At 47.5% G+C, this 22,561-nt stretch overlaps 1 protein-coding gene across 3 annotated transcripts in view; it reads left to right on the top strand.

The window, feature by feature from the left end:
• The window catches only part of SHISA6 (shisa family member 6), a 229,391-nt gene that overhangs the window by 10,457 nt on the left and 196,373 nt on the right, over positions 1 to 22,561 (top strand). For all 3 annotated transcript variants that reach the window (XM_061461939.1, XM_061461938.1, XM_061461937.1), the window contains exon 2: positions 3,955 to 4,115. In XM_061461939.1, the coding sequence (XP_061317923.1) occupies positions 3,955 to 4,115 (161 nt within the window). The remainder of the gene's footprint in view (positions 1 to 3,954; positions 4,116 to 22,561) is intronic.

Raw genomic sequence — 22,561 nt, 5'->3', positions numbered from 1 at the left:
CCCCTGGAGTCCTTGCTTTAGTCTGGGTCTAGAAGGATCAGGGTCAGGTTCTTAGTGGGGTTCTCTCTGCTGTGTTTTGAGCCTCTTTCTTTATGGTGCTTGGGGCTGGACCCTCTAGTAGGACAGTGTGGTCTGGCTAACACAAGCTTTACGGAATCACCGAGTTGAGGTGCAAAGAAGCTCGTCTCTCCCCTCTCACATCACCATGCTGGGACTGAGACATGAGTACCCTCCTCATAACTGCTGGACTTCATGATCTGTCTGGTCTTCACTGCAGTTTGTTCCTGCCCATTCCCTCCATTTTGTGCTGCTCTGCTCACTTTCTCCTTCTGCTCTGGTTTTGTTGCTCCTGCCATTGCCCCTCTTCTAGCTTGCCTTCACTCTCTTTTTTCTTTAGCAATCTATTGATTTCACCTTTCAACATCGGGATCCCAGTTGATGCCTGACCTTGCTACCCTGCTGCTTATACCCACCCCTTCTGGCTTTTTGTATTCCGAAACATTGGCCTCTTTGCAGTCAGGTCACTGTGTTCATCTACTGTGGTTCTTCCCAAAGTGCTCAGTGCAAAGTTACAGGAGAGCCTCCGCTGCTGAGATGCCTGAGAGCAGGACCTGACCTGCTGTGCCTCGGGATGTCTCTGCCATGCAAGACATCAGTGTTGTTTTTATCCCATGCTGCTGGTCCAGCACTGGTGTGGAACAACATCCCTGCTGTCGCTATTTATACTCTGGGTTTACGTGGAAGGCAGTGTTAGTGTTCTCACAGGAATGACATGACTGCAAACACTGTCACAAATCATTATCTCAGGATATGATGCACAGTTACGCAGCGCTGGCTACTGCGCGCGGTGCCACAGGTAGTGCGTTGCAGCGAGCGAGGTTTGTTTTCCTGAGATAAGAGATGTGTTGTCATAGAGAGATGTTTGAAGTGTCTCACAGCCTCGTGCAGGTGATTAAGGTGCTGTTGACATCAGTGGGACTAAACGTACCCGAATGGCTGTACACTCGAGGTGCAAAAGTGACTATTACTGTCTCACTATTGAAGCTTTTGCAGTGGACAATTAGCTGTACCTGAGGGACTCCTACTGACCAAATCGTTCCCTCAGTGTGACTGACCTTCCACCAGCGTGGGACTCAGCCCTCGGTGCTTTATGGAAATAAACTGGATCCCACACAACAGTGTGATTGAATTGGCAAGGAACTAGCCAGTTGGATCCAAGTGTGACTTTCTCCCCCACCTATAATGTTTTGTTCTGCTGGTGCTGAACAGTCTTTTTTTTTTTCTCTGTTAGACGTTAAAGACGAGGACAAAGAGTGAGCACTGAGGACACACAGTTTGGTGTGTTTAGGGCATAAGAAGACTACACCTTCAGTACTGCTGAACTCATGTTGGTTTAGTCGCATACACTTATGATCTAGGTCTGCTTTTGATAGTGATGTTCATCTCATGTAGTCTGACACTTTCCTGAGCGTCACCTGTGTTACCTTCAGTCCATCTGAGAGTAGCAGCCTCCTCTCTTCCATGTGGCTGGCACCTGACTAGGAATCATTTACTTGTTATGCTGTGACCAAGAACTAACCCAGAGAGCTGCTTTTATTACTATTCCTTCAGGATGAAAACCAAAGAAGGGATTAAATTTGTTCTTATCAACTGAGCTGTATCCTTTGTGGTCAGGGTCGGTGAGTTCAGGTCCTGTCTGTAACGAAGGAACAACCAAGCATAGTCTTACAAGAAACTGCTCACACACTGAAGTATTAGCCTGGTTTTGTCCTTGTGGAGAGCAGAAGGCTCAGGGGTTGGCTCTCAGATAGATCATGTCTGAGGGAGTAAGGCTCCAATTGTTCCAGGGTATATTCACTTCAATTGCCTCTGTTCTCTTTAGTGAATGGAGGTGAACTGTCCACCCAGGAGGTAGGGTGGACCTACCTCCTCTGGTCTCTACCAGTGCCTGTTCAGAGTGGTGTCAGTAGGAGACAGGACAACAGTATCAGGAGACACAAGCTGACCTGGAGTGGAGGTGATCCTAGACTCAGAATGGTAGCAGGATTTAGGTTGGAAGGGACCTCTGGAGGTCACTCTTCCTGCCATCTGCTTAAATCAAGGGCAACTCCAGTGGTAGAGGAGGTTGTGGGGCCTTATCCAGCTGCTTTTGAAGACCTCCAAGGATGAAAATCCCGCAGCCTCTCTGGGTCTCTGTTTCAGTATTTTCCTATCTCACTGTGTCTTTTTTGGTCCTTTATAACCAAGTGGAATTGCCCTTACTATAGTATGTGCCTTTTGTCTTCTTTGCCTTATACCTCCAAGAACAGCCTTGCTCTGTCTCCCTTGCAGCTCCCCATTAGTGGGACCTAAGTCCTCTCTTGGCCTCTCTTTTCAGGTTAAACAAATTCAGCTTCAGGGAGAACTGATATGTACTCTTCCATTTCCATCCCCCCAGTACCTCCAGCTCCACTTCCTCATTTTTGAGTTTCTCTACTGCCTTTCTCTACCTCATCCCACACAACCACTTCCAAGTGTAAACCAGTCCCTGACCTGACCTTGGACATGGCTAAGTACCCATCTTCATATTCACCTCTTTCTGAGCCTGTCTTAGCACAAAAACCCCTGTGCTCTCATGTCCCTGCATGTTACAACCCCTTTACTCTGTATGCACCAGTATGCCCACATATGCATATGACTGGTTGTAGCCTCTATGCCTGCTCCCTCTGTAAACAATAAATAATCAAATAAGGTTTAAAATATTCTTATTGTGTACAGGGTGGTTGTAAACTCATCTAATCCTCTTCTGAAGCCTCTGAGAACTGAGTTTCTTCTGTAGAGCATGTATTATACAGGAACAGTAGTCTGTAGAGGAAACAAGCTGGAAAATGGAAGAGACTCAGGTCCCAAGCTGTTTCTCGTATGAAGACCAGAAATATGGCATTTAAGGAATGCTAGTAGATACAAGCAACACCAGCATCATTCTCATCAATATGTAATGGAATAATTTCTTCTTACATCTTTCTTGATACCCAAGGTGACATCAGGCATATTCCCTTTGCTGAGAGAAAAGAACCTTGAAACTCTTTCCCATTTAAAATGCCACCCTCCCTTATAATCCACACAGGCCACATCCTTCCTCCTTTTCCTATGACTCCAGAGGTAACTTGTTGCTGCGCTAAGAAAATCAGTGCATTTCATGCCATAGTTGTTCCACTGTGTCCATGATGATTCACAGAGTTAAAAATTTCTTTGAGCATGCACTCATTCAAGGGGAAAACACTGGATACAACTGTGACATTTCTTTTTCTTGGGGAGCAGCAGAGACCTCAGTACCATTAAAGAAATCCCTAATGGACAACTAGCTGAAGGTAGGCTACTGCTGTGTTAACCCATGGAAATTGCTTAGTCCTTTTCTTCTGGTTCTTCTTTAAGAATCCCACTCCCACCACTCTGGTGTATTGAGCTTCCTGCATTAAAAACCAAGGATTTAAGGAGTGTGGGAACCTGACTCTTAATCTGATTCAGGCTTAAAGAAGTTTGGCTTCGGCAGCACAGTTTTGGTGTCTCTTTTAGAAAATCACAGTGCTGCAGTCTTAGGGCTCCGGCATGTTCAGTGGTGGCCCTTTCTAAAGGCTTTGTGCTAAGAACAGTTCATCTGCATTGTCACTGCCAGCAAGGAGAAGATGGAAAGATAACATAACCCTGGGGTGAAGTGAATTAGTGGAAGCATATGAAAAGCTAAACAATAGCTAGGCCAGCCTATAAATATGTGCAGCAGACACAAAAAAAAAGAAACTGAGCTTTAAGCCATAGCTTTTATTTTGTTATTTTTGCCCTTTTTTTCCCCCCTGTTTATGGTAGAAATCCAGCTTCTGCTGTTCCACAGTGACTGTGGAAGTGAAAATGCTGAATGCCATTCCAAGTACCGTGTGAAAATAACATTTCCCTCCCCCTCTATTTCTCTCTCCCCAGGGCTCTGGCTGACATCTTAAGGCAGCAGGGACCAATCCCAATAGCACACTGTGAAAGAGAGACTATCTCGGCCATAGATACCTCCCCCAAAGAAAACACCCCAGTCAGGACATCCTCCAAAAACCATTACACCCCCGTGCGCACCTCCAAGAGTAACCCAGGTAAGTGCTGCTTTCCTGCTGTCTCTCTTGAGTGGTTGTACCAGGGCTGTGTTAGAAGTGAGCAGAACATCGTGCTTTACAACAGTGGATTTTGTAAACCTGAAATTTGGATAATAAATGGCTTTCAGAGGCAATGGGATGGAGCAGGGGAGTGCAAGGATCAGTGGTGCTGGTTCTTCAAGGCTTTTGCTGAACAGAGTGGCTCTTCTCTCCAGGCATTTTAAAAATTCAGAATCACTGAGGTATAAATTCACTTTATACAAAAATGCTTGCATCCAGGTTTGAACATTTAGGATTGCCAACAAAACACATGTACTGTAGAGCACAGTCAGGCTATCCGCACACAGCAGCTGAGAAGGAAGAAATCCACATCACTGGGGCCACCTTATTCATTCAGATGAATTACAGGCATGTGCTCAGAGTGTGGGAGGTAACCTAGACAGTATCCCAGGAGCTTAAAGACACTGGCCTGAGGTTCTTCAGGAGCACTGCTCTGGGAATTGGGACACACAATGTTTTCTTCTGGTTTCTGCTAGCAGAGTGAATTTGGTCAATTCATTTGGCCGCTCTTTGCCTCTGTCTCCCCAGTGGCACAAGGATGCAGCCTCTTAGTTCACAATATGCTGATTTTTCTTAATGCTTCACATGTTGAGAATTGTCAAAATGTCTCAATGGCTGCTGACCAACTCTGTTAAGTGGGAGGTGATAGACTTGCCATCACTTGCCACCTCTCAGTTGTGACTGGATGTGTGCCTCATAGGTGTGCCCTCATTCCCTCACAAGCTATTCAGCTTCACAGAGAAGGGTGGCATTTCCTGATCTGGCAATCAGAGGAGGTTTTGCTAATGGTCCCTGCTGGGAAAGCTTCTGAAAGAAGTTGGCAGGAGCTCAGACTGCTCCAGAACCTGCGGGGCTTGATGTGCTCCTCTGTTTGTGGAAGGGGCCCATGAGAGAGGGCAGTGACTGTTTGGTTTCCATTGCCATTAGAAGGGTTTTGCTGCAATGTGCATCACCCTGTGGAGACAAGGCAGTGTGGGGAAGGATTTCTTTGCTCCCCAGTTTTCACTCAGAGGCCATTGAACCCTGTAATTTTGCATGCCAGAGAGTTGTAACTGTGAAATTAAATGTTGGGCTGGAGAACAGTACATGAGATGGCTTGTCTGAAACAGGAAGGTGCTTTTGCATATCTGTTGCTGGCTCTTGAGAACATATGTGATTCTGCCCAGGGTAGAAACACAAGAAATAAGGGTTTGTGGATAGAGGACAGGTATAGGCACCATCAAAGAACAGCTCTGACATAAGCCTTACAATGAGATGAATCCTTTTCTGAAGACACCCTCTGTCTTCCCATTGCCTCTTGTTGGTCTGTTAGGGCAGGTAAATGCTGAGTGAAGATGCAGAAGAAATCCTTTGCTTGCAGCAGGAGATAGCAGTTGGATACTGGGGGTTTGAATTAAGTGCCATGTTTAGGCACTGTCAAGTGTGAGAAGTCAAATGGGGAGGTTTGTGAGGGGAATTGCTGATTGCAGCGTTCTTCTCGGGTGTTGGCAGCTGATGGCTCCAACATTTTAAAGGGACATGGAGCTGATGGCTCCAACATTTTAAAAGGACATTTTAAATACTTACTGCTGCATTAGTGGAGGCACACAAGGACCAGAACGTAGGAATCATGAGTGGGGTGTTCAATGCTCACACTACAAGTGGCAGCACCCAGTAAGGAGTTTACTTGGTGCTTGCTGAGGACTGGGACATGAGATGAGCAAGGCAAAATGGCTGGGAAGGAAAATGCGTCATGCTAAAGATGACGATCTCTTCATTCAGCCTCTGCTTGTCTGTGTGTTTGCTGATACCATGTGAAGGAGAAAAGCCATCACAGTGTGGTCAGGGCTGAAACAGTCAAGCCAGAGGCAAGAGCAGCCCACTGAAAGAAGATGTTCTCAACCCCAGCTACAAAGGAGAGGGACTTTACTTCCAGCAGAGCCCTCCAAAGCCACTGGCAGCTGTAGGGGTAATGGATCACTTCGGCCTCAGGCAGCCAGTTGGACCGAATGTCACAGTTAGCCCTTGCCAAAGCTGGGAAGGGAAAACTTGCTCTTGTACCTTGCCCAAAAGAACTTGTTCCTGGCTCGGTTGTGTCTGTTATTAACATGTCCTCATATATCATGTGAGACAGAAAACTAATCACTTACAAAAGATCATAAGCTCATAAAGCAGCTATACAGTTAATGATATTTTATATTGTTTCAGTTGCAGAATAGGGCAATGCTCCCTTATAACTATTCACTGTTACTCAGCTAATCTTCAGATTATTGCTGTAAGCAGGAAATTGTATAAGCGAACGCTAAAATGTTTTAGGTTGGGAAGGAAGTGAAAGTTGGAAAACAAGAATGGGGTTTAGCATGTTAAGTTAGAATAAAGCTGGTAAGCCCCAGGATGGAAGCAGAAAAGGGGTCACCATCAATACTGGCTTTTTGGGAAGGAGGGGAAGAAATAAGTAGGAAGGAATGAAGGGCGGTTGAGGTGTGTGTATGTGTGCGTGTGGAATAGAGGCAGCAATATATAGTAGCAGGCTCCAGGCAAAGCCATAGTCACTAGTGCTGCACATTGACCACAACTACAGGGTTTTGCTGTGGGATCTGAAAAGCATCAGGTCTGCTGGCTGTGGTTTGTTTCAGGACACCAGCGTATGAGGGGTTGATCGAGCAGAAAGGACTATAGTTGTTGCATACAGGCTGAGATTGAGTTTGGTATTAGTTTTATTTGAAACTTTTGTTTCCAAACTTCAAACGAGAAGGGAGCCCTTCAGTCTTGCTAAATAAGCCATAGCTTTGTCTTTCCATTAGGCTGGTTTGGTGTCAGTGAACAAAGTGATTGTGGGTGACAATGACAAATGGAGGTGGTCTGTGTCTGAAGGAGCAGAGGCCAAACAAAGCAGCATATGCAGGTGCTGCTGAGGCACTCGCTGGGTGGTGCCTGATGTTCCCTGATGAAGAGTCCATGTCCCATGGGCCTTCCTGCAATCACTCAGGCACCCCTTGGGTGGTCACAGCAGGAGATCACAGGATGGGTATGTGCAGCTTCCTCTGGTAACCCACCAAGCCATGGGCACTGCCACTGGCTGTCAAAGAGAGTTCAAGACCAAGGCAAAGTCCTCAGTGTATTTGCCCAGGCACTTCACAGCAGGTAGTTTCAGAACTCTGAACTCTGCAGCGGGACAGGACCTTGGTGTTAGGTTTGGTCTGTACTTCTCTGTTGAGCTTTGAGATAGAAAAACCCAGGTGTAATGAATGCTTAAGGGAAAAAGAGTAGGTCTCTTTATCCTAGACATAGAGACAATTGTCTCTTCAGACAAGGCAGCTGGTTTCAAGAAGGCTTCAGCCTGAGTTTGCAGAGGCCACCTTCCCCAGGTGATGTGGGAGCTGGCTGTTCATCGGAACCCAACTGACTGAAGAGCATCTCTACATTGCCACTTTTGCTTTCCCCTGAGAATCAAGCGCATGCCCTTTTCAGATGCCAGGGGGACAGTTCAGCTCCCCTTCCACCCACCCTCACTTCCACTGTCATTTCTATTCACTGCTTTTATTCAGTGCTGCTGTTTTGGTGGTGGTAGGCTCTTTGCAGATAAGAAAAGCTGGACACTGTGTCTACAGATTGCTTAGGTCAGAGCACACCTCTCCAGCTGTGCACTGACTCATTAGTATGAGCTACAGCACTTGCTGTAGACAGGAATGCTCCTGCTGCCCACACAGACCACTCGTTAGTTCAGTGTTTGCTATTGTAACGGGTAAAATATGATGAATCTGAGATTACAGGAAATCCATCTCATCTCGCTATCTATTGGCATTTTTAATGTCTCTATCGCAGTAGCACATTTAGGGGTGTTGGAAGGAAAACTCCAGCAACATTTCCCCTGTCTTCTCTCCTTGGCCACTTTATCTATCCTGACATCTGATGTGAAGGTCAGTGCCATTCATTTGTTGTTGCGGATGGCCAGCAAACATAGACAAGAACAAGGAGAGATGGGAGAAAGGTCAGTAGTTCCTGTGGGCTTGGAAAATGTCATACATAAACAGCAAGGTGCTCCCACAGAGGAAGGTGCTCCCACAGAGGAAGGTGCTGCATTTGGCCCAAGAGACAGAATTTGAGCCAGAGGCAACCCTCCTGCAATGGCCACAGTCAACTGATGTGTCAGAAAAGATGAGGGCAGTTCCTGTGACAGTGATGCTGATGGTCATTAGCAATAGTGGAAAAATTAAGACTAGATTCTGGGCTCAGAATACCACCCGTGGATATTTGAGGCCTTCTGAAAGTCAGATGCAAGGGGTTGGTTTGCTTTTGCTGAGATGTGGCTAAGCAAAGAACCTGCAAGATTCAACCCCTGATGAAGTTGTCAGGTGGGAAGGAGTTTTACGAGTGCCTTGGTGACAGAGGGACAGCCAGCTCAGGGCTAGCAGGGAGCTGTCCCACTCCTGCTTTCCAAACTGAGACAGAACCACAAAAGACTCCAGGTAAGGACTTGAGGCGTATCTTGGACTGCTCTAAGTCAGTGCTGATGGGACATGAGCCTGGTTTAAGTCAATCCTTATAGGTTAGGGAGGTTGATGTCCCAGCCTCACAGCTGGTACAGATCTGTGATGCTCCAAGACAGCAGATGATTGGAACTGATCCTTGCTTCTTTCAGTCTCATTCTGGCTGTTTTTCATACAATTCACTTTAATAGTATTGCTATCCTGGGAGAGAGGGAACACTCAGGACCATCAGACTGATGTGGGATGCTTATGGGAAGAGAATCTCTCCAAATAAGTTCAGGACAATGATGTTCTTGCTGCCACCGTGCAATGCTTTCAGCAGTGAAGGGTGCCCAGATGTCACCTATTTGAGCATGAGGCAGGTAGGTAAAATCTGTGCCCGGAATTATGCTGCTTCTGACTCCCTGCAGGATCAGGAGGCTGGAAGAGCAATGACAAGACTTTTTTTGTACCTGCTGAAGAAAAGACTCTGGCTGAGTTTTATATTCTTTTGGCCTCTTAATTCTCAGAATATCAAACTGCCTCACCAACAGAGTGCGCTGGTCTGAAACCAGCTCCAGATGTGCCAGCAAAGAGCCAGCTGCAGGGGTGATAGTTTTCCAGTGTGAGAAATCTGCTATTCATCTGCACTAGGGACAAGGGTACGTGCAGGTGTGAAGAACAGCTTATTGACAGGATTACCAGCTTGAATGCAGCAAACAACACAGGCTAGCGCTCTGATTAGCCTGATATATCTGGGGAAGGCTTTTAATAAGCCTTTTGAGTCAGGATGTTCCAGAGATGTACATATTCAAAGTGCTGTTTTCAGCAGTGCCTTCCACCCAGAGGCATATTCTGAGCTTCTTCTGAATGTGAACGAATGCAGGAGAGGCTTTTAATCTTTATGGAAATTGTAGCTAACATCTCTAGCCAAATAGAGGCAGAGCAGCATGAGGAATACTTCCATCCCAAGCATTGCATAGGGTAGGAGGGCTCTTGGCCCTGCTGTCCCTGGGCTGTGGGCTCAGCACACGCTCTGGCCCTTTCCTGAAGATCAGGCCGGTTGGCTCCATAGGTTTCCTCCAGGTTGTACGTACCTTCTCCTGTCTATCCTTCTCCCTTTCCCCTCTCTCCCTTCCCCCAGGTTTCCAGCTGGTCTCTGCTTCGAATTTGCTTCCTTTATTCATTGAATTCTCCAGCTTCTCCCCAAAATCCCCAGCAACTCTTTGAATTAATTTACTGAGGATCAGTGTAGAAATGTATGTCAAAGGCATTCAAATTCCCTGCTGCTGCACAGTTTGTGTTGTCATTTACAGCTGTTCAGGGGAATACAAAGCAGGTTAAAATGATCCCCTGGTCCCCACAGTGGCATTTCAGAGCCCCTGAGCTCTATTGTAATAAACTAGTTAAGGTGCAGGTGGGTGAAGAATTAGGGAAAACACTTGGAAAACACCCAGAGAGTTCAGGAACAGGGTTGTTTTTTTTCTCTGTACTCCTGTTGCTGTTCACTGACATTAGGAAAGAAAGAAACAGCATTGAAACCTCTAGGATCTGGAGAAGGTAAGACAATTCAATGCCACTCCACCTGGCTTTTCCTCCATCTCATCCCTTTTACAGTAAGCCCACTGCTTCCCACAGTTTTCCCTCCCAGGAAAACCCCCAATGGGTTAATGCATTTTCTGAGCCAACAGGAAATACTGGATTTTTCCTGTCTCAGAATGATTTGAGGGTACGAGTTACTCAGTGTTTGGCATCCAGAATTCCATGGCCAAAAGAGAGGATCAGTCCAGCATAGAGTGGGGAGAAGTGGATGCTGTTGGAATTGATGCAGGGTAGCAAAGATGTGTCACCATCTGCTATCTTCTTTCATATGAAAGACCTGGGTTCCTCAGTTATTTAGGACCTAAGTTACTTGTACAGTGTTAGACATTACAGGTATTCACTCACCCCTCATACCAGAGCAGCTGATGCCCTTTAAGTCTCACCATCTGGCATTGCCAGTCTCCATTTGACAGATGCAGAGATGAAGCACAGAGAGGCAAGGGCCTTACACTGAAAGGTACTTGGGTGCCTTCTTTCCCTGACTTTCAAATAAATGCCAAAGGCTTTGGAAAGATCTGTTCCTGAGTAATTGATGCTGTTTGCCCAGGTGTGGAGAGAGCAGTTTTGCCCTAAGACCAACACTGGTGCTTTCAGGCTGGCACCTCTCAGAGGGAATGTGTATTCCAGTCCTCTGCATCCACAGGGATGATGCTTCTTGCATCTCCACAAGGACACAGACCTGACTCCTTCAGTCCCATATCCTAATAGTAAGACAGAGATTTTATATTTACATTGGAAAGCAAAGACTTTGTCCCAAAGTACTTGAAATCCAAAAAACACAGAAGGGATGGGCTTGGATTCAGGTCTGTGAGCTATGAGTGTGATGAGCTTAACTGCCCTGATTCCAAATGGGTCTTTTAAACTGTTCAATATTTTATTGCTTATCCTTTCTTAATCTTACTGCTTTGGACATCCAGCCTCCCTCTTCTATTGCTGCCAGAGGTTAGGACTGGCTTCTGTGGGGATATTCAATCACTAGCAGCCACAGGGAGCCAGCCTGAGAGAGCTGGGCTGAGTCAGCCTGGAGGAAAGAAGGCTCCTGAAGGGGAAACCTGAGAGCAGCTCCAGTGCCTAAAGGGGCTGCAGGAAGCCTGGAGAGGGGCTTGGGACAAGGGATGTAGGGACAGGCCAAGGGGAATGGCTTTAACCTGCCAGAGGGGAGACTGAGATGAGCTCTTAGGCAGAAGCTCTTCCCTGTGAGGGTGCTGAGGCGCTGGCACAGGGTGCCCAGAGAAGCTGTGGCTGCCCCATCCCTGGCAGTGCTCAAGGGCAGGTTGGACACAGGGGCTTGGAGCAACCTGCTCTAGTGGAAGGGGTCCCTGCCCGTGGCAGGGGTTGGAGCTGGAGGAGCTTTAAGGCCCCTCCCAACACAAACCAGTCTGTAGCTCTATGATTCTATACTATGTGCTGCCCACTAATACTGGCAAATAAAGCCTGTGGTCCCCAGTGCTCTCCTGAGTCCACTGCCTCCTCTTTTCCCTGGTGAGGCTGGGGCTGCACCTACTCTGCCTCTAGTTATTGATTTATTTTGGTCTCAGGAGTATTTTACTGAGCTGTAAAGTTGTAGTGCAATGTGTGAAAAGAACCTTTGGGAAAACGATGCCTGCTAACAAGACACATGAGGCAACACGACATCTCCATTGCAAGTGTATTTACCAGTGAACTTACTGGAGAATAAAAAGCAACAACATTTGCAACAGTTTCTTATGTCTCACATCCAAACATCTCCCATGACTGATATCAAGGTTTTCCTGTATCAAAACAAGTGACAAGTTAGGGAAAAGTCTAACTGTTGAAGGAGAAAAATGGGTAGGTGGAGTGTGTGTGTATATAGACACGTATAATGTCTTGATAAGCACATGGACTCGCAGCCACAACAGAATAGTGACATCCAGAGCTATGGATAAATATCAGGTGTCTGTTCAAAGTGTTTTGGTGGATTTTAGCATTCACTCAACTGAGTGCAGTCCCAGAGCCACAAGGCCAGGCACGGCAGCACTTATCCACAGTGATATCTGGAAACGGTGGGTTCCTATGGTAACAGCATCTTTTTTAAGAGAGAATAATGCAAGTTGTGAGCAGCAGAGAGGATTAAGCATATAGATTTGCTCTGAAACAAAGGCTCACGGTGAGTTTCTACCTGCTGAAAACAATATAGCAAAACACAGGGATGATGTGGGAATTAATTGAAGCGGGCTCTTCTGGCACTATGCTCCTGTGGAGGGGAGGCAATGATGTGGAAAAAAGTCTGTGAGTCTAATGCAGGTGTGTAACCAGCCAAGGCCCTGCGTGTTGCAGGGAAGGAGTGGGTACAGACACGTGCTGAGTGATGCCCCACATCGCACCATGCAGCATCGGCAGCTCCCCGTGCCCTGTGCCCCCTGCTTCCCATGGGCCACACTCCCAGAACCCGGCTGTGGTCTCAGGGACATCGAGCTATTAGAGCAAGTCCAGAGGAGGCCACGAGGATGCTCAGGGCCTGGAGCACCTCCTGTATGGAGCCAGGCTGAGAACACTGAGGCTGTTCAGCCTGGGGAAGAGAAGCTGCGTAGAGACCTCAGAGCAGCTTCCAGTGTCTGAAGGGGGCCTATAGGGATGCTGGAGAGGGACTCTTCATTAGGGATTATAGCAATAGGACACAGGGTGATGGGTTCAAACTGAAACAGGGGAAGTTCAGGTTAGATATAAGGAAGAAGCTCTTCCCTGTGAGGGTGCTGAGGTGCTGGCACAGGGTGCCCAGAGAAGCTGTGGCTGCCCCATCCCTGGCAGTGTTCAAGGCCAGGTTGGACACAGGGGCTTGGAGCAAGCTGCTCTAGTGGAAGGTGTCCCTGCCCGTGGCAGGGGTTGGAACTGGAGGAGCTTTAAGGTCCCTTCCAACACAAACCAGGCTGGTTCTATGATTTGTAGCAGCTGCTGGGTTTAAGAGCAAATCCTAGGGCTGATGGGATTGTAGGGTCCTGGAAGTGGGACTGATGGATGCAGGAGTCACAGTAACTGACTGGGAGCTGTGAGAAGGAGTTATAGAGGATGGAGACTGTGTGTGCATGTAGGAGGTCCAACCTGACACATTTGGATGCTTTCCCAATTCCTGAATATGTACAGCTGGTTTGGGAATGGTAAAAAAATACTGTTCTCAAAACATACAAAAGCAGAGATGGAAACCAAATGGAAAATAGGCGAGACTGTATGGGACTTGGAGAAACCTGGTTCAGTGGAAGGTGTCCCTGCAGGGATTTGGAACTGGATGAGCTTTATGGTCCCTTCAATCAAAACTTCCATGTGGGATTCTATGAAACAGTTTTGGAGCACAGCTCCTAAGGGGGAGTCCAGTTCATGCCCTCATGCTATGAAATCTGCATGGTGAGTGACAGGAAGGTACAATGTTTGAGCCAGGTTGTTCCTCTCATCCTGTGCTGTGTCCTCCCTCTCCAGGTCTGGTGAAGGATTGGGAGCAGAGGGCCATTAGAGCAGATACCTCTAATGGCACAGGTGTTCTGGAGGATGTGTAGTGCCATGGAATGGGCAGGACTGGATGATGCTCCATTCCCTGTAGAGCACTGGGTGCCTGAGCTGAAGCTGCTGCCATCTCAGCCCTCACCATCTCCCCAGTAGGCAGTGGGTGTCATGCTCCTTGGTAGGTTGTGATTTGAGCCCTGCCTTGTGTCTTGATTTGAAGCCACGAGCTTGCCCTTCTTCCTCTCAAGCTCCAGTTTCACAGGCAGTTGACTCAGCCTAAAGCAGAGGTCTCAACCCTCCTCCTCTCACATCCTCTGCCATGGCCACTGCCCTCCACACCGGCTGGTGCTGTCACATTCTGCCATCAACTGGTTTAACTCATTAACCCAGCAAGGGCAGCTCAGGAAGAGGTAACAGGATAAAACACAGGAGTGCAGTCAGGAGCAGGGCTGAGAGCAATCCCCCCATGTAGGCAGTGCTAGATTTGGAGCCGCTGAGCTGTGTCCATGCAACCATACACTTGAGTGGGGTTTAGAGGTTGCCTGTGAGCAAGCATGCAGGAGAACCTGTGCTTGGATGCTCTGGGAACTTGGTGTCCACCTGGGATTGACTCTGAGCTCCATCAAGGCTACAGGCACTTTCAGACAAAGCGGGCTGAGATTCAGGAACAGGTTTGCATCTTCCAGGATTCCTCTCTGACACCATGGTGGTGGTTTGTAATCGAAACAACTGCCTACACTGAAGGTATATTTCTTTTAAGCTGCTCAGGAGTTTCCTTGGGGAATAGACAGCTAAACCCACTGTCTGTCCCACCATCCTGCCCTGTGCCATCCTGCAGCTCTTGTGGAAGGGTGATACTGTTTCATTAGCAGGTTTGCTTCTCCCTGTTTGCCTCTGTGTGTCTTGTTAGATCGATTATGGTTGTAAAATGCATTAGATCTGCAGATGAAAGGCAGAAACAATGTGTTGGGGTTTTTTCCATTAATCAGAGCAGTTTACAGAAAACATCAATTTAAAATGTTAAAGCCAATTTGCAACTGGTATCGACAGCAATTAAATTGGTCTCAGGAAGTAATGCAACCAGTTGCTTCTGACACTGTGTAGAATGAAATCTTTATAAGGACATCCTATGGATTGAGCTTCTCCTGTTTCATGATTGCTGATTGTATCGTGCTCAATAGAAGTGTAAACAGAGGTGAGGAGCTGGAGCAATACTGTATTAAGTATATGCCATAATCAGTAAACTTTCTTTCCCTTCTTGTTGGACCCTTGCCCAAATGTTGCAACTCAATCTCTGCTCTCATCACTCAGCTTCCTTGCTTTGCTTTCCAGTTGACTTTGCTAACTTTAAAATGATACAAAAATGTACTGAAACAGAGATTCGCTGCTTCATTCCTGGCATTATTACCAGGAGCAGTAAACTCAAGCAGAACACTGGCCACTGCCTCCATGAAGAGCAGTGGCATCCAGGCTTGGCAAAGCTTTGGGTAGCTTTTGCAGCCTTGCTATGGAAAACTACCAGCTCAGCTTCCAGGTACATGAGAATGAAGGGGAAGTCATGGTTAACTTCTCATGAATCAGTTCTTGTGTATGTCATGAATCTGACATCCAGATGTGTAGCTTTCAGGGACCTTGCAAGGCCCTGGTTAGGAGAAGTGGGAGCATTTAGCAGCAGAAGATAATGCTCAAGTCTCTGAAAGCCTAGCTGGTGAGCATTCTGGCTTAGGCATCTGAACCCTAAAAGGCTTAGCCAGTTCTCTCATTGCCTTGTCTCAAGCTCTGCTTGGCCAGAGCAAAGGGTTACGGAATAGTCTGCAGGGCTGCCTTCCCATTTCCGTCTGCGGTGTTTCTCTACATGGGGCAGCTTGGCTTCTCCTTCACAGCGCTCATCTCTCCAGGGGGTTTCCCTGGGAAGTGCCATGGGGGGTTCTGGTGGCTTTCAGGAGGAGGCTTCTCCTGGTTTGAAAGGGCCATGTTGAAGATCTGAAGACACCTTTTACTGTGGCTGCAAATGGCTTTTACCAGTGGTGCAGTCCCTGTTCCTTCTGGCACATCAGCCGTGCATGTGGCTTGGGAGTTTAGTGGGTTTTGTCTCACTTTCCTCTGAAGCTTTTATTACCCTAAGACCATCTTACTTGTTGCAGGTATCTGAAAAGAGTCCCGTGTGACTATTTATATGAGCATACCTAAGAAGGAATGATGCCCTCCTCTGTAAAAGGACAAATCTGACTACTCTGTTTGATTTCAAATGTTTGAGGAGGCAGGAAAAGGGATTACATCTGTCACAATCTTACTTACAATCAGAGAAGTTAATGGAAAGATTTCTTCTGACTCTCCTGGGCTTTGGACAAGGCTCTGTATTGCAATGGTAGCAAGTAATGGAGTTCACATCTCATCAAGTGCTTCTCAGGAAGACAATTCTAATATATGTGGGTGGCCTTTTGCAGCTGTCTCCCCAAATCTGTCCCCAGTTTGTCAGCTGTGCCAACACCTCTGTCTTCCTGTGTTGAATCACTTCTGTGGATAGCTGGTGCTCTCTAAGGCAAGCCCCATGCAAGACGTTCAGTTCCTGCCAACTGCAGAGGAGTGCTCCAGTGCTCGAATGAGCCTCTGAAAAGGCAGCAAGATAAGTACTCTCAAGTCTGTGGCTTTCTACCTGATGTCTTCCAACTGCAGTAATGCAGCCTCTGTGGTGCTCCCTTTCATTCCACATGTCTCCTCTCTGGATCCACGCCTTTTAACTACTGAGAAAACATTTCCCAGTGAGCTCCACAGGCTGGGTGCAATTATTCTGTCTATGTCATGCTTGCCAGAGGGATCTAAAGTCCCAGTTATTCATAGGGGCATGTGCCAGGAATATCCCTGTACTGTTCACACAGGCTGCCTGCACTCAGAATTGACCCATCCATCCCACCTTCCCTGTAGGAAGCAGTGCTGTGGCCCTTATAGGAAGAGTATCTGGGGAACCCTGCAAGGCATAAGCCTTTGTGATGACTGGAGGATGCAGGAAAGGTGTGAAGATGTGTCCATGCTGTGGGTTAAGTCAGCATTAAGTAAACTGAAGTGCTGCAGGCTGCCCAGGGTCAGAGGTGCTGATCCAGGTTGCACAGCTCAGCAGAATGAGTTGCTCTATTAAGTTCTACTTAAATATTAATATATTCATGGTCCAGGAAGCAGGGTGGAGGAGGGGAAGTTGAAAGAGCTTTTGATGTGCAGGCTGCAGTCGGGTGGCTTCCACTACCACCATCTCTGGAGCATCCCACTGCTGCCTTGGGGCTGGTCGTTGTGATCTCAGAGGTTCTCATCCCAGGTTTCCAGGTTTCTGACCACCCTCATTACATCTGCCAGGCACTGGCAGAACCCCCTAGCACACAGATGCTGATGTCCTCTCTCTTCTAGGGCTAACTGCTCTGTGTAGGTCCTTCTCTTTGATGAGTGTCTGAGAGGTACAGGAGTCCCCCACTGCTTCTGCCTGGAGATACAGGGAAAGGCAGCAGCAAACATTGCTCAGGAATCTTCTACAAATACATCTTCCATGCAGCTTCCCAACCAAAAAGCAGTTGCTTCCCCAAGGCTCTCAGGTGTGTTTATGAGGCAAAGTCACACATCTAAAATAGGGACAAACCTTGATTTTGTAGAGTCTCATGGGATATTTACACGGGCCTGTAGGGACAGGCCAAGGGGAATGGCTTTAACCTGCCCGAGGGGAGACTGAGCTGAGCTCTTAAGCAGAAGCTCTTCCCTGTGAGGGTGCTGAGGCGCTGGCACAGGGTGCCCAGAGAAGCAGGGTGCGCTGGCACAGGGTGCCCCATCCCTGGCAGTGTTCAAGGGCAGGTTGGACACAGGGGCTTGGAGCAAGCTGCTCCAGTGGAAGGTGTCCCTGCCTGTGGCAGGGGTTGGAGCTGGAGGAGCTTTCAGGTGCCTTCCAACTCAAACCATTCAAGTGAGTCTATGATACTTGTCACAGCCAAGACCTTCGGTCTGGTTTGGTTTGATGGTTTTAGCCTCAAGATTTCAGGAAATTCCTGGTTTCCCAGCATTCAAATTCTGTGAGTCCTTAAGCCCATTGGTGTCTGAGACCATCTCCCTCATTTATTTCTTTTCAATCTCTGAAGTCAAATTACACCTCAGTTCTAGCTGTGGTCTTTTTAGAAGGTCTGCATGATGCACCCAGCCCCAGGCAGCGTGGCCACTGGTGGACCTCTTGACTGATGGAGTTGTTCCATGTACAAATAACTGGGCTTCCCTATTAGCAATAGGTTTAGTTCTTTGTTCTGGAGGTGCAAGTTAAACTCTTCCACAATGACGCACTTTCTCAGTGGTATGTGATTGAGACATTACAAAGATTTCTATTGAAACCTGTGTCCCACTGTTTGTAGCAAGCAGCAAGCTTCAGGTTCTATGGTAACCTCCTTTCTAACACCTTCTCCATGACTATTTTGCCCATTGATTTTGTGCAGAGTTGTTTGTTTTGTTTGGGTTTATTTTAATTCTGGGCTAGCATTCATTATTGATTGGATTTTGTTCTATGGATTTTGTTCTATCCAAGTTGTCAAACTGGATTTTTCCTTCCATCTGGCACCTAATGCCACTTACACCTTCCTTTCTGTCCCTCCTGCAGAGCACACGGGTTCTTGTGCCTCATAGCCCAGCGTTGTTACTGCTGCAGACTCATACAATGTCCAGTTGCACATCCCGTACCTGAATCTAAGTTCTACTTTCTTTTAGCCTAGAGTCCTGGCAAAACCACTTCTGTCAACCACTTCTAACTATACCTATGGATTTTCAGCCCTGACACACTTATAGTAGTGCTTATCTAATCACGTTTCTTCCACATACCTTTTCTTCCTCTTTTTGAGCCTTCTACATGTCCCTGCTACTTCCTTAGGTGCTGTTGTGTCAGTCTCTGTGTGCCTCTGTTTCTCTAGATGTGTTTTGGATGGATGCGATGCAAAAAATGGACATTTTGAACAAGATCCCTGGAATCTCCAGCCAGGATCTCGGTGGGAGTGAGCACCCTGCTGAGAACCTGAGTTCAGGGTCAATATGACTTGGAGAACAAGGAATACGAATGCCTAAGGCAGGGCAAGTGATGAACAACAGTGCTAGTGATTAGCGTGGTTGGATCTAGAGGAGTGAGCAACTGAGAAAATGATCAGGGTCCTCCTCCTTTCGAGTTATGCAGTTTAGTAGCCAGAAGACCAATGGTTCTGCACTGTAGATCCAGTTCCTTCTCTGTAGGAGAACCCAATGGGCTTGAGACTTTGGTCCTCCCATGCATGGACTTCCTTAGTGTTCATGTGTTTGATGTGAAGAGCTGCTTTCCTGCTGCGTTTTGAACTCCTCACCTATCTGTGGTCATCCCATGCACGCAGCTGTGTCCAGGCTCACAGGAGCTGACAGATCCCCACTGCCCAGTTGCCCAGTGGGGATTTAGTTCTGCTTGCACAGACATGGTGCCAGCATTGTGTGGAGTTGCAGGGCGACACCTGTGAGCATCAGCTGAACATCATTGTCAGAGTGATACGTGGTGAAGCTGATGAAATATTTACCTTTGAGCAGCTGTAAGATCATTAATGTTTCACTGTCTGTTACCAGCCAGCCCTGTCCTGATTTACGTCCTTGAATTGCTCATGAGGCTGGTGGCACTGCCCTTCATCAGGCAGGGAGCTTCAGTTAGCAGCAACTCCTCTGCTCTGCTGCTGCAGGCACCCGTGGCAAGAAACCAGGAGATGGAGGCTGCCACAAGAACTAACATTCCATGAGCACTCCCAGATTTCCCCCATCTCACCCCCATGGCATGTGCTGGAGTCTCTGATGACCCCATGCTGCAGGACAGACTCTGAGAGCACTGGGGTGTGATGCTAAGGCCAAGCTCACACCTTCCGGACTCTCCATGCATCTTGGAGACACTGCTTGCATTCAAAGGGTGACTCCTTTCATACCAGCACTGATACCTTGATACCTTTGGTATTGGCATGTAGGTGTCTAACTGAGGGATGCTGGCTTAGCTCGGGGTAGGCAGGAGACACAGGGCAAGGACCAGACATTACCATGCATGTGGAAAAGCTGAATCCTCCAAAAACAAGGATAAAGTGAGGAGGGAGGGTGGATCTTCCTCTCAGGGCAACATTCATGTGCTTCCCAGCAAGGCATTAAAAGCCACAGCTAAATTCAGTTTGGGCTTGCATGTGTTTTAGTTCTCTCCAAGGAGGAAGCATGCGCAGTGAAATGTCCGGCTGTGTTAGGTTTGGGGATTCTTTTTGCTTCTGCTCTTGCTTTTTTGTTGGTGAGTTCTGTCAGTTGCTTTAATAAAGATGAAGAAACAGAGTAAAACCCCCAAACAAATAAATGAAATCCTTTCTGCTGTCGGAGTTGCTCAAATCTGGAATTGCTCTCAGTTCTGGGGACACAGCTAAGCTTGAGGTAGCTTTCTCTTCCAAACAAGTGCTATATGTGCTTCAGGAATCCCCCCTGTGCTAGATGAAGGGAGATTTTGCAACAGGAAGATGTTATCTTTTTTCTTGTGTAATCTGATGTCTTGATTTAAAGGAGGGAAAAAAATTAGGCAGAGATTTCTAGAAAATGATGGCAATGTGTGTCTTCAGAATAGGAGGGTACTTGAGGAAGTCAAAGCCAGTGACATCTTAATCTTTGCGCTGTTAGTCTGTAGCAGGAGAGGACAGGAGATTTCCCCATGCAGCATAGGGGCTGTTGCTGACAGTTATCTCTAACACGGAAGGATCAATGCAGTTTGGTATAAAACCTTATCCATGAGCTGGTAACAAGTCATCAGGACCAGACAATATTCATTTAAGGGATTTTAAAGGAAAGCTGTTGGGTTACCCTGAAGTCAATCAGCCTTTGTGCCAGGACAGTGGAAGGTGACAATGCTCATCCTTAGAAAGGCTTTGATGAGGATCAGGGGGCTGGGCACCTCCTATAGAAAGACAGTCTGAGAAAGTTGGGGCTGTTCAGCATGGAGAAGAGAAGCTGTGTGGAGACCTCAGAGCAGCTTCCAGTGTCTGAAGGGGGCTACAAGGATGCTGGAGAGGGACTCTTCATCAGGGACTGGAGTGATAGGACAAGGGGTGATGGGTTCAAACTGAAACAGGGGAAGTTCAGGTTAGATCTAAGGCAGAAGCTCTTCCCTGTGAGGGTGCTGAGGTGCTGGCACAGGGTGCCCAGAGGAGTTGTGAATGCTCCATCCCTGGCAGTGTTCAAGGCCAGGTTGGCCAGAGCCTTGGGGGACATGGTCTAGTGTGAGGCATCTCATCTTAAGGTCTTTTCCAACCCAAACCATTCTGTGATTCTGTAATGCTGGGAGTGGGAACATGAGCTGCTAGAGCAGGGGCATTGTGAGGAATTGCAATAACATGAAGCAGAAGAATCAGGATGGCTTCTGTGAAAGGAGGGCATGCGTTGTGACTTTGATAGTGATCAAAAAGGATTGGCTGATGTGTGGATGGAAGTGATTCTGTCAAGGCAGTGTAGTCATTTTGCTTTGGAAGTTGTCAGTGAGGTCTTTCATCAACAGTGCTTGACACCAGCATGGGGTAAGAGGAAAGCTTCCCTCAAGAGTTAATAACATTAAGTGAGAGAAAGCAGTGGATGAGAAGAAGCAGTCAGGGTTTGCACTGGGTGAATGATCAGAATCCTAGAAGATCTGCTGTGGGACATGTGCAGGTCAGTGTAGTTTTGAATGGTCTGTACAGTGAGGTGACAAAAGGTTGCATCTGATGTGGAATTAATCTGAACCATCAAATCTAAGGCTGACAGCAAGGACATAATTGTATGAAGTGAATAATCTAGTGAAAGGATTTCCAACATTAGGAAAGGGAGGCCAGACAGGGAGCTAGCCAGGGACCTTGAACACCTACCTGGGGGGTTAGGTCTCAGTCCAGTGTTTTGGACTGTGTCTCCGACTGGTCTCACTCTTCCAAGAATCCAGGACACCTTCTATCAGCCAGGTTTGCTCTAAGATCTCTGGGTACCAAAGCTGATGGTTAGATCCATTCAGAGATTACAGGCATCTCCTCCAACGCAATATCATCCTGGAAGACTGAGCAACAAGGAGTGCTGCATGAATCAGGTTTGTGCTCTACAGAGTCATAGAATCCCAGACTGGTTTGTGTTGAAGGGACCTTAAAGCTCATCCAGTTCCAACCCCTGCCACAGGCAGGGACACCTTCCACTGGAGCAGCTTGCTCCAAGCCCTGTCCAGCCTGGTCCTCCTAGATGTGTACTGCAGCATCCCCCAGCGCATACAGCACCCGTCTTTGATAGATTGTTCACACTTCAAGCCTGCCTTGGACCATAGCCCTGTCCCCATCCCAGGCCTCCCTAATGGTCCTTCAAGGCAGCCAGCTCTGCAGATGCTCAGGGGAACGGCTCCTGCTTATAAGGCACATTGCTCTCCTTGACCTATTTGCTCATTACCTCCACAAATGTGATTTTGATTAAGGAATTTTCCTAAGTAATTACTACAGCGTTAGCAATTCAGCCAAATAGAAAATAGTCCAAAAAGCAACATGGCATGGTATCTGCCCTGAAGGCCAGCTTGCTGACTGCCAGGGATGGAGAGTGAATGCCAGCACTGTAAGGCAGATGGACAAAGCTTTGTCCTGCCCACCAGGACACAGGGTCCTCCGGGCCATGTACCAGGTCCATGGGTGGCTTCTGCTACTCATCATCGTGCTCACCTGGAGTTAGGGAGATATTCTGATATCAGCTGCAGGTTCACAGGCTAAAACCACTCTTGCTTCCAGTTGTCTTGTTTTGAGCTGCAGGAGAGAAAGATGAGACACCCCTTACAAACAACAGGCTAAATCTGAGGAGCTGGGTCACTGGTGGCAGTTGGACATCCCAGCCTGGTTCACA

Source organism: Pezoporus flaviventris, unplaced genomic scaffold (assembly GCF_033815535.1).
Source record: "Pezoporus flaviventris isolate CSIRO_AGI_PZ_B2104156 unplaced genomic scaffold, CSIRO_AGI_Pfla_v1 ptg000034l, whole genome shotgun sequence".
NCBI classification, from domain to species: domain Eukaryota; kingdom Metazoa; phylum Chordata; class Aves; order Psittaciformes; family Psittacidae; genus Pezoporus; species Pezoporus flaviventris.
The sequence above is the reverse complement of the archived record's forward strand: the minus strand, read 5'-3'. Positions and strand labels throughout refer to the sequence as shown.